At 39.6% G+C, this 24,609-nt stretch overlaps 1 protein-coding gene across 1 annotated transcript in view; it reads left to right on the top strand.

Moving 5' to 3' along the window:
• LOC307159014 (NACHT, LRR and PYD domains-containing protein 3-like) overlaps positions 1-24,609 on the top strand; it is a 322,697-nt gene that overhangs the window by 274,437 nt on the left and 23,651 nt on the right. Inside the window, exon 10 of the mRNA XM_079872095.1 lies at positions 16,835-17,008. Within this exon, the coding sequence (XP_079728221.1) occupies positions 16,835-17,008 (174 nt within the window). The remainder of the gene's footprint in view (positions 1-16,834; positions 17,009-24,609) is intronic.

Here is a 24,609-nt window from a genome sequence, read left to right as displayed (position 1 = left end):
TAACGGTTTGAGGGGAGTGGTTAAGCGTTTCACAACCCAAGTCCTCAAACCTACGTCATCAGGGAAGGTCCTCCAAAGCAGAGGGGAGGGGCATTTTCAGATTTTGATTAAAGATTACGAAGCCAAAAAAATTTTTGTGTGGATTGACTTGCATGGATGAATTGTTCACCACAAAAAGATAAATTTAGGCAAACAAAGTAAATATGGTCAATTTTGATTTCATGTGGACTTTAACCACAGTTTACCACTGTTTACCACAGCTCGCAAAAAGACAGTTTAAATTTAAATCGCGTGTGTGAATGAATGATGATGTTTTAGCAAACTGTATTGCTATACTGAGATGAGTAAAAATCGACTGAAATATGTTGCAATAAAATGTAGGCTATTTGTATAAGCAACGTATTAAACTGCAAATTAACATTTATATGCCCTAATATTTCATAAAAACAATGTTACAGTCAGGCGAGATATGAAAGACAACATTTTGTTGACTAGATTTGGGTACAGTTTTTACTGTAGAATATAATGCCACATCAAATAAGCTTTTGTTTAGCAATTTCTGCTCATATGTTCTATATATATATATATATATATTTCACGCGACACGCAAGCATCTTGGAAGCATTTCCATGCAAAATTGAATAGGAAAATCTGTTTATATGTCATTTTGACACGAATACATATTAATAAATGTCATTTTGATGTTTAAAAGTGTCTAGGTTTTGACATAAATGCAAATATAAATGTAATTTTACAAAACATTATCAATTTTCAAATACTGCTGTATTGAATGAACAGCTTTTAACAAACTCTATTGCTATACTGAGATGAGGAATATATACTGTATGTGTTTTGTCAAAAATAAAGTCATCAACTAACTAATAAATCCTTTACTTTGAAATACGTATGATAAAATGTATACTTTAGTTTTGAAAGACGTTGACTAGTTTTGAATAGATTATAAAGTTTTTACTGTACAATAGACTGCCACATCAAATAAACTTTTGTTTGCCAATTTTGCTCATATGTTAAATATAGTATGTTTTGTCAAAAATAAAGTCATCAAATAATACGTTTTGTATACTTTAGTTTTTACAAAGAAAGATTACACTTGAATTGTTGTTGTAATTGTAACCTTTTTAATAAAAAATATATATTTACAAGGTAGATGTAAACAAACTATTAAAAGGTAAATATATTTTTTTTCTTTAAATAATTTGTATTGTGTTTTATTGGTGACAAATTTGGGGAGAGGATAAATATTCCAAAACTAAAAATACAGTATGAGAATTAACTGCACAATTACTAGACATGTTTACCTTGGATATTATACAATTTGCAAGCACAATTTGTGGAAAAATAAAAAAATTGCGATGCTTCCAACTGTGAACCAATTTGGTAGTGTGTGTATATATATATATATATATATATATATGCCATCTGAAAATGCCATCTGAAATTTTCTTCTAGAATGATCATTTTTATGAAGCTTGTATATTTAAGTTAGCTATAGGTGACACACCTGAATGAATGGCTCATTAAGTATGCAGGGGCATTGTCTCATCTGGTGTGAACTACTAAATATGCATGATGCTGTTGGATCGTTTACGCCCCATCCGCATATTGGCTTTCCAAACTAAAAGTGTTTCAAAAAAATTAAATCAATGTATCGTTTTATGTGAATGATTAGGCAGGATGATTTTGCAGGGCGACGACATCCATTAGTCAAAAGTCTTATTTACACATATTTAGTATGTGTTTTGTGGCCTTATTTCAGAAACTTTCATTTTTAGTTTTTTCAATAACCATGCATAAACATTATTCTCTCAAAAATGAAAACATGTACATACATGTGGCTCACATATTATGGTAGTCCTGTTTGTGCTATATAGAGTGAATTTACACCTTTGCCATTAATATGTTTATAAGCAACTGAAAAAAGCACAAATGTCAGGGCATGTCAGAACATCTCAAGGACCCCAAAAACACCCCAGACCCCAGAGGGTTAAGTTTTTGTTTGTTTTTTGTTTATTGAAACGTGTTTGGCTATTAGCGACAAGATAAACACTCTTTTATGTTAAATATGTTAAACAAGTTGGAGTTTGAAATAAACCTGCTTTTCATTTTCATAGCCGACTGATTATTGTGCATTTATTCTGAATATGCATCATACATTTGCGGCTTGCAAGGAATATGACGATTTTTAAAAGAGAATCACTCCTCTTTGAAAACGTATTACAAGCGACTTTAAAACTAAATTTCCTTCATTCACAAATTATGTCAAGCCTGCTTGTTATAAAGAGACATCATTCTTGTACAGCTGTTATTTTAGCCATGTTAAAAAACCCCGGCAAAACTGCATTATTTTCGTTTTGTTTTAGTTGCATAAAGTGTAAACAACAACAAAAATAACATAACTATACAATAACAAAAAAATTATATTATTACATAATTTTGTATATTAACACTGATCAATTTATGTATATGATTTTTTAAATATATTCCTATGGTGTCTGGTGGGTGAAGCACTAGCGGCGCCAGGATTTTGATTGTAGGTGGGCCTCCAGAAAACTGGATGGGCCAGTTAAAATAAGCCAAAAAAATAAATAAACGGGTTCCCCTTCATCTCCGTTTCAGCGCTTTTCTGCGGCACTGAGGACAGCGACTCACTAGCTTACCTGAATTTAATGCGTAATTAGCATAGGTTTAAAAAAAAAAAAAAAAACCTTAAACCAGAATTTTTTTGCTGCTTTTTTTAATACAATTACAATTTAATTTAATGTATTGTTTAATAAAATTATAGGCCTATTGTTTTTAGTTTATTAACAGCAACAACAGCTGTAAAGATGAAGTTGACGATCGCCATCTCCGTATAGTGAACGCGCCTATAGGGCCCTATCTTGCACCCAGCGCAATTGACTTTGTACACCGACGCATGTGTCATTCCTATTTTGCACCCGCGCAAAGCGCGTTTTTCCCTCCACAGAAGCACGTCGCTAAACTAGGGAATGAACTTGCGCTCCCTGGGCGGTTCAGCGCAAAAAAGGAGGCGTGTTCCAGCGCAAACGTTCCTTCATGCTATTTTGCAGGTTTAGAAAACAGTTGCGCCACTAACCAGGAAAAAATGGTTTACCAGGAAAAAAGCACTAAAGTCAGTGGCGCGTTGCGCATGTTATTCATATGCTATTTTAAGGGCGCATACTTGGCCATAAACAATGTAGAGTGTGCACAACGCGCATACACTTTGATTCTCTCATCTACACAGAAGCAGCAGTTTTCATTTTTGCAAATCATACATTATTACGATAGATAGATAGATAGATAGATAGATAGATAGACAGACAATTTATTATAAAAGCATACATCTAGCTTACACATTTACCCAAATTATCATACGCCTTTTTAACCGAAGTTAATTTGGGTGGGTTTCTCCATCCCCAACGTCCCTGACGAGAGCGTTGCTCTCCTCGGCTGTGAATCGCTCCTCGCGTGCGTCTGGCAAATCCGCCGTTATAATAGGAATCCGCTTTAGAACAAGCGCGCCTGCTCTTAAAGGGAATGTGAGATGACGCTCTGATTGGTTTATTTCACGTTACGCCCAAACCACACCTATGAATAATGAAGCTACTTCAGACCAACCCATTTTAGATTTGCGCCTGGCGCAAGAGTCATTTATCCCGCCGGGAAAATAGCAACAGCGCCAAGACCCACCCACAAAGTTACTTGCGCTTTGCGCTTTGACACTTGCGTTTCAGATCGTTAAAATAGGGCCCTCAGAGAGAAATGCACATCCTGGATTACATAATCAGAGAGTAGCCTTTTTCTTTTCGTTTTAAAGGAACCGTATGTAGGATTGTGGTCAAAACTGGTACTGCAATCACTTTAAAAATACTGTAGAGCGGTGTATCCCCTCCCCCTACCCCCTGACTCGAGGTTGCCAGATAAGCTGCAGGATTCAGCAGAAACGTAGGCTGCTTCAATGAGCTTCCAATGGCAAGTGACAACTTGCAGCATGTGTAACTTAGTCCATGATATACTGTACGTGAAGAACGAATGAGGAATCATTTTTTCTGAGGTAAAGTTAGGCTTCTGTCTCAATTACGTTTCAAATTGCCATAATGGGTGTGCTAATGTTGTTTTCCTCAGCGTCTCAGCAAAATGATAGAGAAACGGGCTCCTATAATGCATTGCTAATGTTAGCATACGTCCATGTGAGCTAATGTTACGTTACTTTGCACGAACATGCATAACTTTGTTCGACTGTCATGAATATATGAAATGTCCATTGACATCAAGTACAAGTTAGCCAAGCATAGATGAATCTTACCTGTCCAGGAGAAAATTAGCAATGTTGGCGTCTGTTTTCAAATTCTTCTCCGTTTTCAGCCGTCTCCATCTTTCAAAAGCATCTCCAATACAAATTCTGGTTTTATTTCGGACTTTGTCACGACGAATTTCTGAATTATAACAAGGTTTTTTTGATTTAGTAACGTTAGACATTTTTATTCGACTAGAGTTAGGGTAGGTTAGAGCAAAGCTGGCAACCCGGATCCCAAAACACTACTGACTTCGTGATTGGTAGATAGGTGGAGGGAGGCGCGTCAGGCCAAAACACAAAATGACAACATCAACATCAGTTGAGGGCTGCAAGTCCACTTTTTAAATGACAATATCCTAGCCATACTACTGTTGTCAGTGATATAAGTATTTGAAATGAACATGATTTCTTAATGTCTAGTGACACATCAGGGCCATTTTATGATTAATTGAAATAGATTTCTGACATACAGCTCCTTTAAATTGTTAAAAAGACATTGCAAGCTTTCTTAAGATATTTCATGTCTGTGAGGCATACGTTGAGTTTCGTTACGTTAGGATGAGATGCGCTCCTGTTCACGAGCAATGCAAGTGACCACGCGGGCGCCTCCATGATTTTATTGTCTGCTATAAAAAAAATATTAAAATTAAGAGACAATTTATACAAAACGAAATTCACTTAAAAAAAGGCTTTCTACAAAACAAAAAGTGGTCAAAATCATGTCTGACCCACATCTCTTGATATATTGCGCATCCTATCTTACTCGTGCGGTTCACTTTTCATAATCAACATAGATGAAAAAAATAACATTATAATATTTTAACAAATATGAAACTAAATGAGCTTATTTAATGGCTACAACACATAGGCCTACAGACTCTCTATATGTACAAATTGCTGCATATTCATTTTATTCTGAATCTTAATGAATAATGTAACAAGGACGAAGCATGTAAACTGCGTTGTTTGTTTAGAATGGAATGGATCGCAAATAGATCCGAATGAAGAAACCGTACAAAACCATAGTAGAAAATGGATGGGCCCGGACCTAAAATGGGTGGGCCCAATGGTAGCGCCGCGGCTGGGGTGAAGGTTACGCGACGATGACAGTGTGAAACTATGCAAGGGCCACTGAATTGTACTTTGATAATATTAATTGCCTAAAAATAATTTTTTTAAAAACAACAACCGTATTAAGCCGTATTATCGTCATTTTTATTAGCTATCGTCCATATGGCTGACTATCGTCGATAGATGATAGTATCGTCTATCGGCACAACCCTAATCTGCGTCATCACAATCTTCTGTAAACAGACACTCGCTGCACATCAACTGAACACCTGTGGGGTGACAACGATGCGATGATGCGAAATGAGGCGTAGGCTAGTTGTCTTGCGCTGGAGGCGGTCATATGCAAACGACTGGTACGTCACTTCGTACCGTGACGTCACTTCGTACCGTGACGTCACTTCTTACCATGGATCCCCAACGAGCTGTAATCAGAGCTTGATTAAATAAATGCTTCGTTTATAATGGGGAGGACGTCTTAAGCTATGAAACTTGCAGGAAGTTTTATTGGTACAAAGACCTCTTATATACCAAAAGATCAAGGCAAATTTGGTTTCTCATGTCATGACCCCTTTAAACTACGACTGAGATGCTTGATAACTAACTTCTAAGCGCAGGTTTGAGCCAAGAATTGTTTTACTCTAAAGTCCATTCTTAGCAGTGTTTTTGTGAGTAATTCTCAGAGGCTTGGTAAATACGGGTTCAGATTTGTTGAAAGCTTCATGGTGTCTGGTCAGAACAGTGATGTTTCACAGCAAGAGTACCGTTACAAGAGTACAGTAAGGTGGTTTATCTTTAAAGCAAAACATTGGTCTCTTTAGTCGGTTGAGCCTTCGTCCTCCATTGTGCCTTGATGTTCACCTGATGCTGGGTACACACCAAAAGATTTTTTACATCTTATAAGATTTTCAAAATGTGATAGACCACAAACATGAGGACAAATAATCCTAGATTTAACAGTTTTGGTCCTATAGTGTGTGGTGTGCCATGATGTGACAAAGACAGCACACCACACACGAACAGATTTTCAACCAGAGTCTTGACTGTGAACACAGGAAATCTCGCAAAATCTTGCGAGACCTCAGAATATGCATGGCGGACGATATGCAGGAAGAAATTGCGATGATAGTGTTTGGAAAGGTTTTACACAACACGTTGTATAAACATTTGTGCTGTTGCCACAAATCAACAAGCTGATCCTCCATCTCTGCTGTCCACATCAATTTCACTTTGTGCTGCGCCATGACTGCGTTTGTTATGCTTCCGTCTTCCTTCATCTTGCTTTCTGATTGGATATTGTTTCGTTTCACGTGATAATCTCTAGAGCTTGTGCGCGTTTATCCTCGGGGTTCCCCCCACACATCAGGATTTCTGATCGTAAATATTAAACATGTTGAATATTTACGGTTCACGATCGGGGCGGCTCCGACGTTCTTACGATCAGGTTCGGACACTCTTAACACACCTCACACCAAGGGAAAATCTGGTAAAATAATCTGTAGAACCATCAAGATAATCGGGACATAGCTAGGATTGTCGGAAGGGGGGAAATCGGCCCAAAATCAGCCCGATTATCTTTTGGTGTGTACCCAGCATAATATTACCGGTTTTCTCAGTCGCTTTGGAACAATTGTTGAATCATGCCTAACATTTACAAACCAGTGAGTTAATTTATCAAAATAATTGTAATCAAAGTTTGAAACGCGCAAAACAGTTACAGATATTAAAGCAAAAGTGCACAACATTAATGTCTTTTATAAGTCTGTATTCTTTATATTTGACTTAGTTTTGAAACCAGTTCAGTCCAGCGGAAGAGCTCAAACCCAGAGTCCAGCTGTGTGTCTATGAAGAGTAACGACTCTATGGAGCAGCCTCGAAACTTTAAGAGTGGAGACAAACAGTCTGATCTCAGGTATATCATTTCTATAAAAGATATGCTTATTTATTGCATTTGATTTTTATGAAATTGTTATTAATATACAGCAGTTTAATGAGTTACAATCTTGCTAGTTTCAGTCACTATTAATGATTATCATTGTGCTCTTGTGAAAAGCTCAATTTATTGTATTGTTAACACATTCGCTCACTGTAAAAGCTGTTGGTCTGTTACTCAGTTAATGACACAATTACATCAATATCAGTGTGTCTGATTTTTTGCCCTCTTCATTCTGATTTAAGGTCAAACCTTCTATCCAGACCAGTTAAAAACAAAACTGTGTACAAGCCAGGGATTCAACCACAAGACTTTAATGAGAGCATTTATCCTGGTTTCAGGTAAAATGCAGGACTTTTTTTGTTGTCGTTGTTTAATTTTAGGTGCTGCAATTCACATCACAAATCACTCAAACACATGATTAATGATTAACACATTTCAGAAACCTAATGATGTTCTGTGTCCCATAAATAGTTTTGTAAATTATGGCTATTTACTTCTCTAACTTGTGTAATAATGTGATATTTTAATCTTACAGCAATGACTCTAAACCTGATGAAGTCCTCAACACATTGAGAACAAATCTAGGAAAGAAGTTTGAGTGTTTGTATGAGGGAATATCAAAGCAGGGAAACCCAACACTCCTAAATGAGATCTACACAGAGCTCTACATCACAGAGAGTGAAAGTGGAGAGATCAATAATGAGCATGAGGTGAGACAGATTGAGACACGGTCCAGGAGAGCAGAAACAGAGGACACACCGATCAAATGCAATGACATCTTTAGACCTTTACCTGGACAAGACAAACTCATCAGAACTGTGCTGACAAAGGGAGTCGCTGGCATTGGAAAAACAGTCTCTGTGCAGAAGCTCATCCTGGACTGGGCTGAAGGGAAAGAGAATCAGGACGTCCAGCTCATATTTCCACTTGCTTTCAGAGAGCTCAACTTTATGAAGGACAAAACACTCAGTCTTTCAGATCTTCTTCATGTCTTTTTCCCTGAAACAAAAGAAATGGAAATATCCAGTGATGAGTATAAAGTGTTGTTCATCTTTGATGGTCTGGATGAGTGTCGTCTGACTCTGGATTTTCAGAGCGATGTGAGGTTGTGTGATGTGACTGAATCAGCCTCAGTGGACGAGCTGCTGACGAACCTCATTGTGGGGAATCTGCTTCCCTCTGCTCTCATCTGGATCACCTCCAGACCAGCAGCAGCGGATCTCGTCCCCTCTGAGTGTTTCCATCGAGTGACAGAGGTATGAGGCTTCAGTGACACACAGAAGGAGGAATACTTCAGGAAGAGAATCAGTGATCAGAGTCTGGCCCGCAGGATCATCTCACACCTGAAGTCATCAAGGAGCCTCTACATCATGTGCCACATCCCAGTGTTCTGCTGGATCTCAGCCACTGTTCTAGAGAAGATGTTGAGTCAAGCAGAGAGAGGAGAGATTCCCAAGACTCTCACTCAAATGTACACACACTTCCTGCTCATTCAGACCAACATCAAACATGAGAAGGACTATGAGAAGAAAGTGAAAGATGAAGACATGATTGTCAAACTGGGGAAACTGGCTTTCCAGCAGCTTGTGAAAGGCCACCTGATCTTCTATGAGGAAGACCTGAGAGAGTGTGGCATTGATGAGATAGAAGCATCAGTTTACTCAGGATTGTGCACTCAGATCTTCAGAGAGGAGTTGGGCTTGTGTCAGGGGAAAGTCTTCTGCTTTGTTCATCTGAGCATTCAGGAACATCTTGCAGCTCTATATGTGCATCTCTCCTTTATAAACAATAACATCAATGTGTTTGACCAGATTACCAAACCAACCAATGGAGACAAAGTTTCACTATCTGATCTCCATCAGAGAGCTATGGATGAGGCTTTAGACAGTAAAAATGGGCATCTGGACCTTTTCCTTCGTTTCCTTCTGGGTCTGTCAGTGATGTCTAATCAGAGTCTCTTACAAGGACTAAAGACACAGACAGCAAACAGCTCTCACAACAATAAGAAAACAGTTCAGTATATTAAAGGAAAGATCAGTCAGAATCCCTCTCCAGATAAATACATCAATCTGTTTCACTGTCTGAATGAACTGGGTGATCTTTCTCTAGTGAACGAAGCTGAACCTCATATGAGGTCTGGAGGATTACGTGATGTGAAACTCTCCTCGTCTCAGTGGTCAGCTTTAGTGTTTGTGTTGTTGTCCTCAGAGGAGACACTGCAGAGGTTTGACCTGAAGAGCTTAATTGGAGACAGAAATGATCAGTAAGTAACACTGAGTACAATCATTACAGTCTAAAACATTATGAACAAAGAGAAACTAAGAGATCAGAGGTGTTTAAATCATGTGACACAGATTGAGACAGACGCTGTCATTCACTGTATTGCATTAATAAAAAAGCCAGTTAATATAAAGATATTTAATAGAAAAGTATTTTTCCTAAATTAAAGGGTCATTTCACCCGTGGAGACATGAATGTGTATTGAAAGTGGGTCATTTATGTAGAAGAAATGTGAAATTATTTTTGAATTTGGAGCTTTCTAGACTGAGAAAAGCCAGAAAATGTATTTTTGGCTTATGTGGATGAAAGACAACAACTCCCAGAATGCACTTGCTTCGCTGCCCTACAAGGCCACTCCCAAGCCACGCCTACCGGTAAGACAGCGCACTGAGCGCAGTTGAAAACAAAAACATCAAGGCAAGGCTAGGCTACGAGTGAGTCTCCGTGACGAGTTTGCCCAAAATGTCCGGGATTCGGCTTTTGCGTTCTACAGTTGCCATTCATTATGTTTACTGTGGCGAGCAGGACGAGGCTGAGGGGCACGGGAGAACGGCGCGAGGCCGGTGGCGTGATTACTGACGACCGACACCTGTGAGGCACTGTTCTCGTATCTCGCACGGAGGAGCAGGTATTTTCTTAGCAATGGTAAAACACACATCAACCGATCACGCCACCGGCCTCGCGTCTTTCAACCGATCACGCCACCGGCCTCGCGTCTTTCAACCGATCACGCCACCGGCCTCGCGTCTTTCAACCGATCACGCCACCGGCCTCGCGTCTTTCTCCCGCGGCGCTAGCCTCGTCCTGCTCCCTGTGTTACTGTGATTACTGATGAGCGCGCCTGTGAGATGCACCGGTCTCATGGGCTATCTCTCACGGAGGTGCGGGTATTTTCTTAGCAATGTTAAAACGCAAATCAACCGATCACTTGTTTAGCATTCATGTAAACATTACATTCAGATTCACCAATCGGGGTGAATTCAGTTAGATTGAAACAAAAGGTGAGCATGTAAACAATGGATGGCGACCGCAGAAAGCAAAAGCTGAATCCCGGACATTTTTGTCGATCTCGACGGCCGGACATGTCCGGGAAATAGAGTATGGTAACCCCTACTACTCAGCTTTCTTCGTCCATGTTTTCTGCAGGTTTCTGCCGTTGAAATCAAACGCACTCGCACTGATCTGTGATAGGTCTGTTAGCGCATTAGGTCCAACCCCCTATGGGAGGGTTTGAAAGGGTGGATCTAGTGCTTGTAGTCTTAACAGAAATCCCCCCCTCTTACACTTCCTCCTACAATGACGCAAAATGACGATTTTTGCGTCATTGTAGGAGGAAGTGTAAAGAGGTAAATACAGATTTCTCTCGTCTCGGGGGAAAATGAAAAAATGTTGCATGACCATTCAATAGTATGACTGGGTTTCTAACAATGCAAAGCTTAATGCAAATGGGTGAAGTGTCCCTTTAAGTAATAGTAGTTTTGTCCCGTGATCGTGGGGTGTGAACGTGTGACGTAGCCATGTACACTTACTAGAGCGTCTCATTCTAGTGTTTAATGCTGAGGACTCGAGTCTACAAGCCTCAGAAGGACCCGTGTAACTTCATTTTCCAGTTGAGTGCGCGAGCCTTTCAAAGTAAACTCATTTGAGCGTTGTGTGCTCACCGTCTGCGCGATCACAAAAATTGGGCTACAAGCGGATCCTCCTGATGATGAAAATTACGTCACGCGGACAGCCAAAGTAAACTTGATAAAACAGTTAATCGCCTTGATGCCGTTCCTGGTGGCCGTTTAGGGCATATTAACCCTCTGGGGTCTGAGGTGTTTTCTGGCCCTGGAGGTGTTCTGACATGCTCTGACATTTGTGCTTATTTCTGTTACTTGTGACATTTTCATGGCTAAAGTCTGATTACACTGTATTCAGCACAAACTCTGATACAATAATATATAAGCAGCATGTATGTAAAAGTTTGTAGTTTTGAGATAATGACATTTATGCGTGGTTTGTGAAAATACAAAAAAAATTGTCACTGAAATAAGGTCATGAAACCCATACTGATTATTTCTTCACAAGACTTTTGAAAATTGTATCACGTAGCCTAGAATATTTGCTCCCAAACTATGTGAAAATCACCCTGACTGCTCATTCAGATAAGACAATATATTGATTTAAAATTTGTAAGACGTGTTTTGTGTAAGAAAGCTTTATGCGGGAGGCGTGAACATATCATTAATATGTATGGATTTTCACACCTGAGAAAGACAAAGACCCTCCCCTAATTGCCCTATTAGGAGCTATCAGGCCCTGTCATTCTGAGCAACCTTGCACAAAGAATGAGCAGATTTAAAAAAGAATGGCTTTCTGATTGTTTGGATTTATTTACAACACAACATAATCCAAAGATACACAACAAATGACAAAAAAGCACACTATTGAAAACAATGATCCAAAGACAGAGACCTTTCTGCCATTCCTAAAAACATTGTACATACCTTTCATTTCCAAGATGTTTGATTTTCACTTTACCATGTTCATATACAGAGACTCATGTGAATGTTGAAGTCAGCAGGACTTGAAAAAAAAAAAAAAAAAAAAAAACCTGAACATGCTGATATCAAGAGAAACTATAGGGCTGTACGGTTAAAATGTTATTTTCTGGTTAAAATTGCATTTTAAAATTCACAGAATACACACACAAATGTTTCCAACAATATATAATGAACACCAGGTTTGTTGTGCCTTGTAGACATAGGCTACATGCAGTGCTACATAAAATAATAATAATAATAATAATAATAACCTATAGCAGCCTATAAATCTTTCAAACGGATCACTTCAGTAACAACTACTAGAAAAAAAGATATTAATTATCATATGTTACTTCAAATGTTTCCATTCGTTATGATGATATAATATGAAATATTCAAACGCACAGCGCATTCAAACGCAGAGCGCGCTCCAAAATATGAAACATTCAAACGCTGAGCGCGCTGCAAAATATGATACATTCAAACGCTGAGTGCGCTCCAAAATATGATACATTTTAAACGCAGAGCGCGCTCCAAAATATGAAACATTATGGTTACCATATTATACATATACGTTTGAGCAGGTATCCACAAACAGTATTTAACAGTAAACACGGGTCTAAATATTATAATATTCACCATATATCTAGCAACAGTTCAACTGCAATGTGAAGTTTATGCAACAATAATATTCAACTAATATTTATAATTAAGAATTTCTTACCTTACATCTTTCTTGTCTTCAAATCGCGTTCTTCTTCTTCTGAGGTAAATCCAATGTAAGCTCACGGCGTGAACTCGACGAAAAGCAGAGACTTGTGAAGTTTTTTGGTGCTTTGTTTTTGAGGTAACGAGCGCGTTCGCGTTCCATGCGGAGATTTGCATGTGAATCTCTTTTGCGCGCGTGGGCGTGGTCAAATTAAAAATAATGAGCAAGCGTTTGATAAGCTGGACATCTTGTTGGTTTTACACAAATTACTTAAACAGAGAATATTTGTTTTCAGTTTGAATCCGATCATTTAAAAGTACACACTTAAATGTTTATAAAGATATTTGGCTCATAAATGTGTGACAAGTATTCGCTGAGTTTTGTTTCAGTTTATAGACGTGCTCAAGAAAAAAAAGTTCAGCGAGACGGAGAGGCAGAAAGCACACCCTGTTTATTTTCTTTATTTTACAAAAGCACAATGTTTTGATTTGATTGTAAGTGGACACATATAAAAGTAGACATCTTACAGATTCCTTTTTCATATTTCTTTTTTCTGTATGACCATAAATGACGGAGTAATTTAAGTCTATTGCGCTACAATGTGAAGAAAATCCAGCAAAACGCGCCCGCGCGTTTGCCGACCCCAGAGGGTTAAATGATTGTTGTTATTATTATTAGGCTAATTTTATCATTAAAGGGACTGTGTGTAGGAATTTCTCCCATCTAGTGGTGAAATTGTATTTTGCATTCAAACGAATAATGCTCTACAGCGCCTCACTTTTTCAAATGCGCGTTGCATCTACGGTAGCCGAATATGTACCAACAAGCTATGACAGGATGTCTTATAATAGCACTTCGAGTTTTTCTTCGGGTGAACAGGTTTGTTATTTAAAACAAACTGAAACTTAAACAACGAAAAAAAGAATGTTACAGTTATCAATTACTGACTGTGAAAAACATTAACTATGGTAATTAGTAGTAATGCCTTCTTTACTCGTTATATTTTTTTAAGTACGTGCATTGTTAGATATCATCATCATCAGAGCCTTCTCTAACGTTACTTTACTCAATAGCTGCTATTCATCAAAGAGCCTGTTTAACTTTTAACTATAAATGTTCTACTGTCTATATAATAAAGTACACAACCAAGCAATGAAAAAAAGCTTGTAATTAAGACCGTAACATTGACTTACCTGTCGAGAAGAAAAAAGGCAACTTCGGGGTCTCTTTTTAAAGCTTTCTCCTGCATTAGTTATCCCGACATTAACCCTTGTTTTTGTAATCTCCGGTCACGTTTCCTTTTATGGTCTATTTTGGACTTTTTCGACGACGAGGACTCCTTATCCTGTGACTCAGCATATGTATGAATGAACGGTGTATAAATAACCGTGCAGTGTTCATCCTTTTAAACTTGCCGGGGCAGTGACAAGCGCCTCTCACTGCTCTGCGCCTCCGCTTCTGCTGGCTTCAGTCATGTGACGCTGGTTCTGAACGAAAACGCGTTGTGGAAACGCGTTGGCCTAGTACTTTTTGTCCCTCTCTGCTATTATAGTTTTTCAAGATGGCGGAACTACATAGAAGCCTCCGTGGACCTACCCGTCCCATGTATATAAAGATAATAAATTCTTCGTTTACGAGGATTAGTCTGATCATTGGCATAGGTATTTGTACACCATTGAGGGTATATTTATGAATAAAAATATTGATTTTAGATAATAAAATACCTAAAAAGCTACACATAGTCCCTTTAATATTACAGTTTATTTTCCCTGCAATAATTTTATAGCGCATCACCGCATAACTGACGCGCTGTGAGGATAAAAGATTAGATTAGCTTACTTCTCATTTCAAAGACAACTTGTTGAACACAAAACACTTCTTGATTCATGAAAATATGCATTTTTTCACTAGGGGCCACAAGAGAAGTATTAAGAAAATAAATTAGATTAATGTCTCATCATCATTTTTCTTTATCACCAGTTGCTTGCAAAATGATGGACAATGATTCACATTTTGTGCGCATCATTTCCTGTGACAATAAAGCTAAGTAAATTATTAAATAAGCAAGTAGGTAAATAAACAAGTAACAAGCAAACAAACTTGTGTGCTTAAAGCTACACTGTGTAACTTTTTAAGTTGATTCTTAGCACAAAACACTTTGTTCTATCAAAAGTATATGTGCTCATTCATGTGTAATTACTTCCACCAACTAATAAAGTATTCTCGTAAGCGTAAAATCTGCCATTTATAATAATGGCGGCAATAGCGGCAGCCATGTTGCGCCTCCATCTTGAAAATACATTTGCCAAAGAGGGACATACCCGGAAATTCAAGCTTCGCCTTTCGCGTTTTACACTCAGTGACACCGTGACGAATGCGAGGGGGAGATTACTCGCGACTGCCGGCAGACTTGAAAGATTGCTGAAGATGGAGGAAATGTAATTAAAGTTATTTAATTAAGTTATTTAAATTAAGTTATTAATTTTAGTTATTTTGGGGCGGCAGTGGCTCAGTGGTTCATGTAGGTTGTCTACAAACCAGAAGGTTGGTGGTTCAATCCCCGGTTCCACCTGACCAAGTGTCGAGGTGTCCATGAGCAAGACACCTAACCCCAGCTGCTCCCGACGAGCTGGATGGCGCCTTGCATGGCTGACACCGCCGTCGGTGTATGAGTGAGTGTGTGTGAATGGGTGAATGTGAGGCTATATGTAAAGGGCTTTGGTGGCCATAGGTCTGTGAAAGCGCTTTATAAATGCAGTCCATTCCATTTTATTTTTAATTGCTTTTACTTTGTACACAATGTAATGTTAGCCTAATCTGATGCTGATGCTTATGCTGGGATAGCCGATTCCAAGGGTGACGTTTACCTCCAGACATCTGTCCTGTAGTTTTATTCATTTTAGACGTATTATTGTTATTATTAGACGTATTACATGTTAACTGACTAAATAACTAAATGCACTTTGTAATAGTTTTCTAAAGTAACCTCATCACTTGAAGGAACACTCATGGACGAAGTCGAACTGGAAGCCATGTTAATCTTGGAATAATACGGCCACCGTAGGAGTTAAAACACCCTCGGAATTGAAAGGAACAGAAACTAATATTCACTAGGTAGTCATATACAATTTCACCGCTAGATGGGGGAAAATATCACACAGTGTAGCTTTAATTTTTTTTACGAATAATTTGCTGATGCAGGTACAAAAATACTTTTTTTCTTGCCCCTAGAGGCTTCTACAATTATAGATACTAAAACAACTTTTTCACATGTCCTTTGTAAAGCAGTGTTTAATTAAAAAAATATATATTTGAGGGTATTTAGGAAGGTATAATGTATTATTTACTTATGATATGAATTATTATTATTATTATTATTATTGTTAGCATGAATAATTAACTTATTTATTTTTTATTTTCAATTAGTGTCACACAGAACACAGCAGATGAAGTTCTTCAGAAGCTGATGCCTGTGGTTACAGCAACTAGATCAGCACGGTAAGTGACACTGAGAACAAGCATCACTGTTAAAACATAACAGTTCTTACTTAAACATTATAAATGAATGGTTTAACAAAAAAATATGAGTCACACTTCAGCTTTTAAACCCTCCACCTATCTGACCTGATTTGTAATCTACTTAACCGTTTTTTATGATATATGTGTGAGAAATTTATTTTAAAATATATGTATTTATAATGTATGTATATAAACATTTATATGTAGACATTTTATATTAATTTAAATTTAATTTAAATGTTAATACATTTATATTTAGTGGAAAAACAGATGTTTTCAATGTATTTCATTTGATCCGTTTTATATAATATTTCTCCCTCACATAGACATATAGTCTCTTAGAATAACAGTTAAACTTACTCATATATTGAATTCATTGTTTAAAAAAATAGATATTGCACAAATTATAAACACAATTAAGAAAAACAAAGATTTCTGTTTTGATCTGTGAGTGAAGAGTGTGTCATTGTTCTCTACAGGTTGATGGAGTGTGGTGTCACAGATGAAGGTTGTGCTGCTCTGGCTTCAGCTCTGAGATCAAACCCCTCACACCTGAGAGAACTAATTCTGTTTGAGAATAAACTAGGAGACTCAGGAGTGAAGCTGTTATCTGATGTACTGGCGAATCCTCACTGTAAACTGCAGAAACTGTGGTAAGATCATACATGACTCTCACATGAAACTGTCACTGTAAATTCATAAAGTATAATCAAAATGGAATAAAATGCAGGGAAATAACTATTATTTCATTAATTACAAGCAAAGCTATTAAAACAACATGATCAAATTATTTTTACATCTGTTCATATGATGTAAGAGAATTAATATTTTTAAAGCGTTTGCACTATTTCTCCTGCTGCTGTGAGTTCATGTGTTTGATCTGTAAATTATTGAACACATGAGCTGCTCCTCATTAAGGTGATTCTGCAGTGCTGATAGTCACACTGAAAAACACACTTTGCAGAGAAGGCAAAAGTATTCACTTCCCGTACTCCAGTAGAAGTACAGATATTTGTGTTAAAAAATACTCTGGTAAAAGTAGAAGTACTGATTTAACTTCTTTACTCAAGTAAAAGTAACAAAGTACAGGCTTGTAAATTTACTTAAAGTATAAAAGTAAAAGTAGCCTTGACAACCATTTTTTATGCAAAGCTACCTGGACCACACAAATGTTACTAGAGTGCAAGCTGAGAAACTTAAGTGGATATGGAAAAAAGGTTCTTTATATGCCATTTCCTTCATTTTACAGATGTCTGCCAATAGGCCTAAAACATTACATATATGATTATTGTGACAGAGACTGGGACTCCAGGTTAATAAGATTCTGACTGAGTACCAAGAAGATATTAATTCAATTGTGATTCTGTGAGAATTCACAGATCCAGTTTCTCTTTTTTAATCTTCCCCTTAATATTTAAAGGAATCTACGTGTATGTGCTCAAATATGGCTTCTGGAACAAATAAAATATGATTTACTAAACAGACATTAACCCTCTGGGGTCTAAGGGGTTTTTGGGGTCCTTGAGATGTTTTGACATGCCCTGACATTTGTGCTTTTTTCCGTTGTTTATACACATATTAATGGCAAAGGTGTCATTACACTCACATAATATGTGAGCAACATGTATGTACATGTTTGTATTTTCGAGAGAATAATGTTTATGCATGGTTATTGAAAAAAACAAAAAATCGAAGTTTCTGAAATAAGGCCACAAAACACATACTAAATATGTGTCCACAAGACTTTTGACTAATGGATGTTGTCGCCTACAGTTTTTGCTTCATAATGATCTGAAAATCATCCTGCCTAATCATTCACATAAAACAATACACTGATTTAAATTTTGTAAGACACGGTTTGTTTAGAAAGGCAATATGCGTGGGGGCATGAATGATCATGAATAATGACGTGGTTCACACATGAGAAGACAATGACCCACATAATGAGCTGCATAATGAGCCTTTCATTTGTTTTTTATATAAATTACTTCATTTAAAAGAAGAGAATTCAAGCTTTATGCCTGTGTGTCTGTGTGACTGAGTATACGCTGAGTTACAGTTGACGCATTTCAGAATGGACTTCACTGACAGAGAGAAAGCATTATTTTTCTTTATTTGGCAAAAAGCACAACACTTTGTTTTTATTGTGAGTATACAAAAAAACAATTAGACACTTATAACACAAAATCAAAATCAACAGAGTCAACAGTTTCTTATACACTGATAAGAAAAAAAGCGAGCTGGTCATGAAGTGATCGCCGACCCCAGGGGGTTAATTAATGGAACACTCCACCGTTTTTTCATATTAAACTATGTTATTCCCTTAACTAAGACGAGTTGATACATACCTCTCTCGTCTTGGGCTAAGCTAAGTGCTATCAAAGTGTCACCGTGCGCCAGAGCGATTGAGTGCACGCACTGAGACGAGAGAGGTATGTATCAACTCGTCTTAGTTAAGGGAATAACATAGTTTAATATGAAAAAACAGTGGAGTGTTCCTTTAAGGCCATTTCCACACTAATACGTTTTCGTTTGAAAACGTATATTTTTCTCTCCGTTTTGGCCTTCCGTCCACACTGAGACAGCGTTTTTATGAATGAAAATTAAGCTTTTCGCCTTTTTGCCTTGGCAGCTAACGCAGCGTCTCGTTCCCTATTCAGAGAACATAGGTTACGTAAGTAACCAGAGACGTTCTCTTTCATTGGTTCACTCAACGCTGCGGATAGCGCAGTGGGAACGGACTAACAAACTCGCCAAGCTAGAGCGCTTTCCATGACTGGTACATAAATGAGACAACGACCAAGATGAGTTCAAACAGAAAGAACCTGGGAACCCGGGGTCATGTCAAGATCCAAATTATAGAACAAGTTAAGCTTCCTATCTTCCTCAGAAGAATATGGAGGAGGGTGGAAAGCGTTAAGGTTAACCACCTGCGAGCGGAAAGTTGTGGAAAGAACTTTGGGGACATACCCTGGTCTCGGCCTCAAGGAAACCTCGACCAAGCCAGGAGCAAAGTCCAAGCAAGACTCGCTAACAGAAAGAGCTTGTAAGTCTCCTATCCACTTTAATGAGGACAAAACCAACAAAAGAGAAACCTTGAGAGTCAGAATCCACTCCGGAGCTGACTCCAAGGGCTCAAAGGGGGCCTTCGTCAAACCCTCTAGGACAATAGAAAGGTCCCATGAGGGAACTCTAGGGGAGCGAGCCGGTTTCAGGCGCTTAACCCCACGCATGAAGGCCTAAACTAACCTTAGTTTCCCCAGGAGAATCTTGTCCGATTCCCTATGTGCTGCAATAGCTGCGACATAAACTCTGAGAGTGGTAGCAGCTGCTCCAGAAGCAAACTTCTCCTGCAGGAACTCCAGTACTGAACCAACAGGGCAGTTAACTGGGCTCCTATCATGTGCTAAGCACCATGTCTCAAAAACCTTCCATTTGGAAGAATATAGCCTCCGTGTAGAAGGGGCTCTAGCACTCGCAATGGTCTCCTGAAGGTCAGTTGGGAGATCAGAACTTAATGCTAACGGCCTCTGATCGGCCAAACATACAGCTTCCACATGTCTGGGCTAGGATGCCATATCCTGCCCTGCAGCTGGGACAGCAGGTCTTCCCTGACCGGGATCTTCCAGGGGGAAGATTCCAGCAGAGGAATTAGCTCCGAAAACCATGGCTGAGACGGCCAGAACAGAGCTACCAGGAGGAGGCGGACTCCGCTCTCTCACTCTGGCCAAGACCGCCTGGATCAGTTTGATGGGCGGGAAGGCATAGAGTTTCTGCGTTGGCCAAGGGTGAGCGAACGCATCTATCCCTAATGGAGCCGGGGGACAAAATGGGCATTGGGACGACTCTTGAGATGCAAAGAGGTCCACTTCCGCTTCTCCGAAAACCTCCCAGATCAGGGCCACCGTCTGGCGGTTCAACATCCATTCTCCCGATCTGAGTTTCTGCCTCGACAGAAAATCTGCTGCGAGGTTCAGAACCCCTGGGACATGAACTGCTCTTAGAGATAGGAATCTGCTCTGAGACCACAGGAGAAGGTGACGCGCATGCCTGTCTAGGGTGCGCGACCAAGAACCCCCCTGCCGGTTCACATGAGACACCACTGCCATGTTGTCTGTTCTGACAATTACATGGTGTCCCTCCAGAAGAGGGAGAAAATAATGCAGAGCCAGAAAAACGGCTCTTAACTCCAGGCAGTTTATGTGCCAAGAGAGAGTCTCGCCAGTCCAGACCCCACACACTGGTCTGCCCTCGAAAACTGCTCCCCAGCCGGTGAGAGAGGCATCCGTCGTAATCATCTGGCGACGAAATACCGCACCCATGCTGACCACTTTCTGAAGAAAAAGAGGGTCCCGCCAAACTGACAGGGCTCGAAAGCAACTGCGCGATACCTTCAGTAGGCGAAGGGTTGGCCCGGAGGGCCGAACCTCTGAGAGCTTCATCCACCACATGAAGGGTCTCATGTGGAGCAGGCCCAGCGGTAGCACGGAGGAGGCCGCGGCCATTAGGCCTAGCATCCTGCGGCAAGTGCCCACAGACACATGATGGCCTAGCGAAAAACGGGCCAAGCATGTCGTCAGACTGGAAATCCATGCAGGAGCCAAGCGGGCCTGCATAAAAACGGAATCCATGTTCACCCCCAAGAAAACGGTGCTTTGAGCCGGAGAAAGAACACTCTCCTCCGAGTTAAACCTCAAACCGAGACTGGATATGACTCAGAACGATGTCTCTGTGGTGGGTCACTAGCTCCCTGGATTGGGCTAAAAGAGCCAATCGTCCAGGTAATTTAGAATACGGATGCCCTGGAGCCGCAATGGGGCCAGAGCTGCATCCATACACTTCGTGAATGTCCTCGGGGCCAGAGCGAGGCCGAAGGGAAGGACCCTGTACTGGAACGCTCTTTCTCCAAAGGTGAACTTGAGTAACTGCCTATGTCGCCGAACAACCTGGATGTGAAAGTAAGCATCCTTTAGGTCTACTGTCATGAACCAATCCCCTGGCCGAATCTGAGATATGATAGCTTTCAGCGTCAACATCTTGAATTTCCCTTTGTAAGGGCGAAGTTCAGTCGGCGGAGGTCCAGTATGGGACGCAAACCGCCGCCCTTCTTCGGGACCAGGAAATAACATCTGTAAAAGCCCCGCTCGGTTTCCCCTGAAGGAACCTTCTCTATTGCTCCTTTGAGAAGGAGAGATGAAATTTCCTGCTGAAGTACAGAAGCCTGAGTGGCGCTGTCTACTACAGTAGGAAAGACCCCATTGAAACAGGGGGGATTGCGGCAAAACTGAAGAGTGTAGCCGAACCGAACTGTGCGATTTATGCCTGCCTGCCCAGCCGCCATGTAGGATTTCCCAATGAGAGGAAGTCTCCTCAATCGCCGGAATGGCAGAATAGCCCTGTTCCACAGAACCTACTAGGTTGGTGAAATCAGCAGCTGCCGCATTAGTGAGGCGCGCAGAGAAAGGCTGCTTCCAGGATCTGGAAATCTCGTGATGCAGATCACTGAAAAAAAGGCAGCTTTCTCCGTTGAGGCCTATTTTATTTTTATTTTTATTTATTTTATTTTTTACATAAGTGTCGGTAAAAAATGACATTTGAGGCAGGGGGCGCGCTGATAACAGCGGGCAGATTGCCCGCGCTCGACTCCTCTGCGGCGGTCAACCGAGAGGGGGAGGGCTGGGCGAGTCCCGTAGGAACTGTCATGATGTCTGTGTGTGGATGTGGGCGCGGGATAGCGGGCACATTTACCACACTGAAAACATTGTCTGCTTGATTGAAGCGAATGCACGTTGGTTTGGTTTTTTTTTTTTTTTTTTTTTTTTTTTTAGAAACCTTGAGACATGCAGAACGTAATGTTTGTGGGCACTGGGTAGTGGGCACATTTACCACGTTTAATGCGCAATCGATCTGAGTCGATTTTATGTGCGTGAGCCCTGTGTAGACGGGCTGTGCTTGTGTGTAGGAATGGGCACTAGGCAATTATTATTTTATTTATTTTTTTATTTTTTACACATAAAACACCATCGGCCGTGGCCGGGACACCAGAAAATACACTCTCTTGGGGATTTATCTGGGTAGCCGTGAAAACGGCATTTGTGTGCAGACAAGCGGGCAATGGAACCGGCTTGTTGGCTGCAGAAAACACTGGACCAGTCACATTTGCTGGCCAATCAATAGCGAGCTTCTTCGTAGCGCGCGAAAGTATGTCAACGAGCCCCGCGTAGGCCGCGCTTCCTGGCCGCTCACGTTTATGAGCTCGGTCGCTTGCTGTCAGTACGCACCAGAGCAGGGCCGTGCACAGACCTTTTGAGGGGCATGTGCTGAAACTGAAAAAGGGCACCCCCCTCCCTTTTTTGTTATAACATAACTTTTTTTTGTTATGTTTTTTGTACCAAATATTAAGTTCTGCTTTTCTGATGTATCAAATACGTATGTCATGCAATAAAATGCAAATTAATTACTTAAAAATCATACAATGTGATTTTCTGGATTTTTGTTTTTGATACACCTGCAAAATCGGCAGTGTATCAAATACTTGTTCTCCCCACTGTATATTTAAAACGATTAGGGAAAAATGCCCTTCATAAAGGTTAAAATATCATAAATAGCTTGCTGTCAGTACGCACCAGAGCAGGGCCGTGCACAGACCTTTTGAGGGGCATGTGCTGAAACTGAAAAAGGGCACCCCCCTCCCTTTTTTGTTATAACATAACTTTTTTTTGTTATGTTTTTTGTACCAAATATTAAGTTCTGCTTTTCTGATGTATCAAATACGTATGTCATGCAATAAAATGCAAATTAATTACTTAAAAATCATACAATGTGATTTTCTGGATTTTTGTTTTAGATTCCGTCACTCACAGTTGAAGAGTAACCTATGATAAAAATTACAGACTTCTACATGCTACCACATCTACATAAGTGAGAAAACCTTCAAAATCGGCAGTGTATCAAATACTTGTTCTCCCCACTGTATATTTAAAACGATTAGGGAAAAATGCCCTTCATAAAGGTTAAAATATCATAAATAGCTTGCTGTCAGTACGCACCAGAGCAGGGCCGTGCACAGACCTTTTGAGGGGCATGTGCTGAAACTGAAAAAGGGCACCCCCCTCCCTTTTTTGTTATAACATAACTTTTTTTTTTAACATTACTGTAGTAAAACCATGTTTTACTACATTTTATACATGTGAGGATGAGCGGAGAGAATAGAATACTACAGATTAAAAAAATTAGCTAGATAGAGAATACGTGCATATTAACAGCCTTGAATTAACCATAATTTAATATTATTACCATAACACGATTAGCCTAAATGTTAATAAATTAAGTTTATCAGCAATCATAAATCAAAGAAGAAATTTCTTAGAAATATATGTTAGGTGACGAGGATCACTTGTAGCTTTGTGTAAGTTCCAGTACAAAACAGCGCGGGGCGCACCTGTTATGATTTTCCGATGGTAAAAACAAATTATATGTCGTTTTATTACTTATCAATATATAGTTTTTGACCAGCGAATGTGTGCAAATGTGCATTTTTTTGTCCGTCATTAAAACGGCGACGGCGCCTGCCGGCATCACATTTTCATCAACAGGTTACAAACTAGTTTGATGTAGCTATATAGGCAGGGTGCTCAGTTTTTCTTGTTGTAAAATACATTTGGCCAAAATCACATTTTATAAAAGATGAAATGCTACTGTATGCACAGGCTATTTAAGTGTAGGCTATGTATTGGCTATGACTAGATGGCAAATACTAGCCTAGACCTCTCTCTCAGGCGACGTCCCACATGTCTCAGTCAGTGAGTCAGACAAATAAATAAAATATGAGCCTTTATAGACATAGTGTTTAGTAATACTTATTCAAACAACAAGATATGTATTTACCCTTCGCAAAACTTCGTTCAGCTGCTGTCTACTGTGCGGCTGCTGTGGAACTTCAGTTGATTCAGTGAATATAGAGGGGGCGGAGTTATCAGCTTACTGACAGCTTGAGGATCGAATAAGACTTACACAAGCTCGTTTTAAGAACTTTCATTGGCTAAATATTTGTAAAACAGACAGACAGACGTAAAGGATGACCAATAGCATTGATTTAAAAAAAAAAAAAAAAAAAAAAAAAAAAACACCACCAAAAAAAAGGGCACTTCGGAGTGTAAGGGCAAAAAGGGCATGTGCTCTGCACAGGTTGAGCCCTACCTGTGCACCGTGCCTGCACCAGAGAGAGGTTAACACATCATTGCATATTATTGGC

The sequence above is a fragment of the Squalius cephalus genome (genome assembly GCF_949319135.1).
Source record: "Squalius cephalus genome assembly, chromosome: 5".
Taxonomy (NCBI): domain Eukaryota; kingdom Metazoa; phylum Chordata; class Actinopteri; order Cypriniformes; family Leuciscidae; genus Squalius; species Squalius cephalus.
This window is presented reverse-complemented; position numbering and strand designations above follow the sequence as displayed.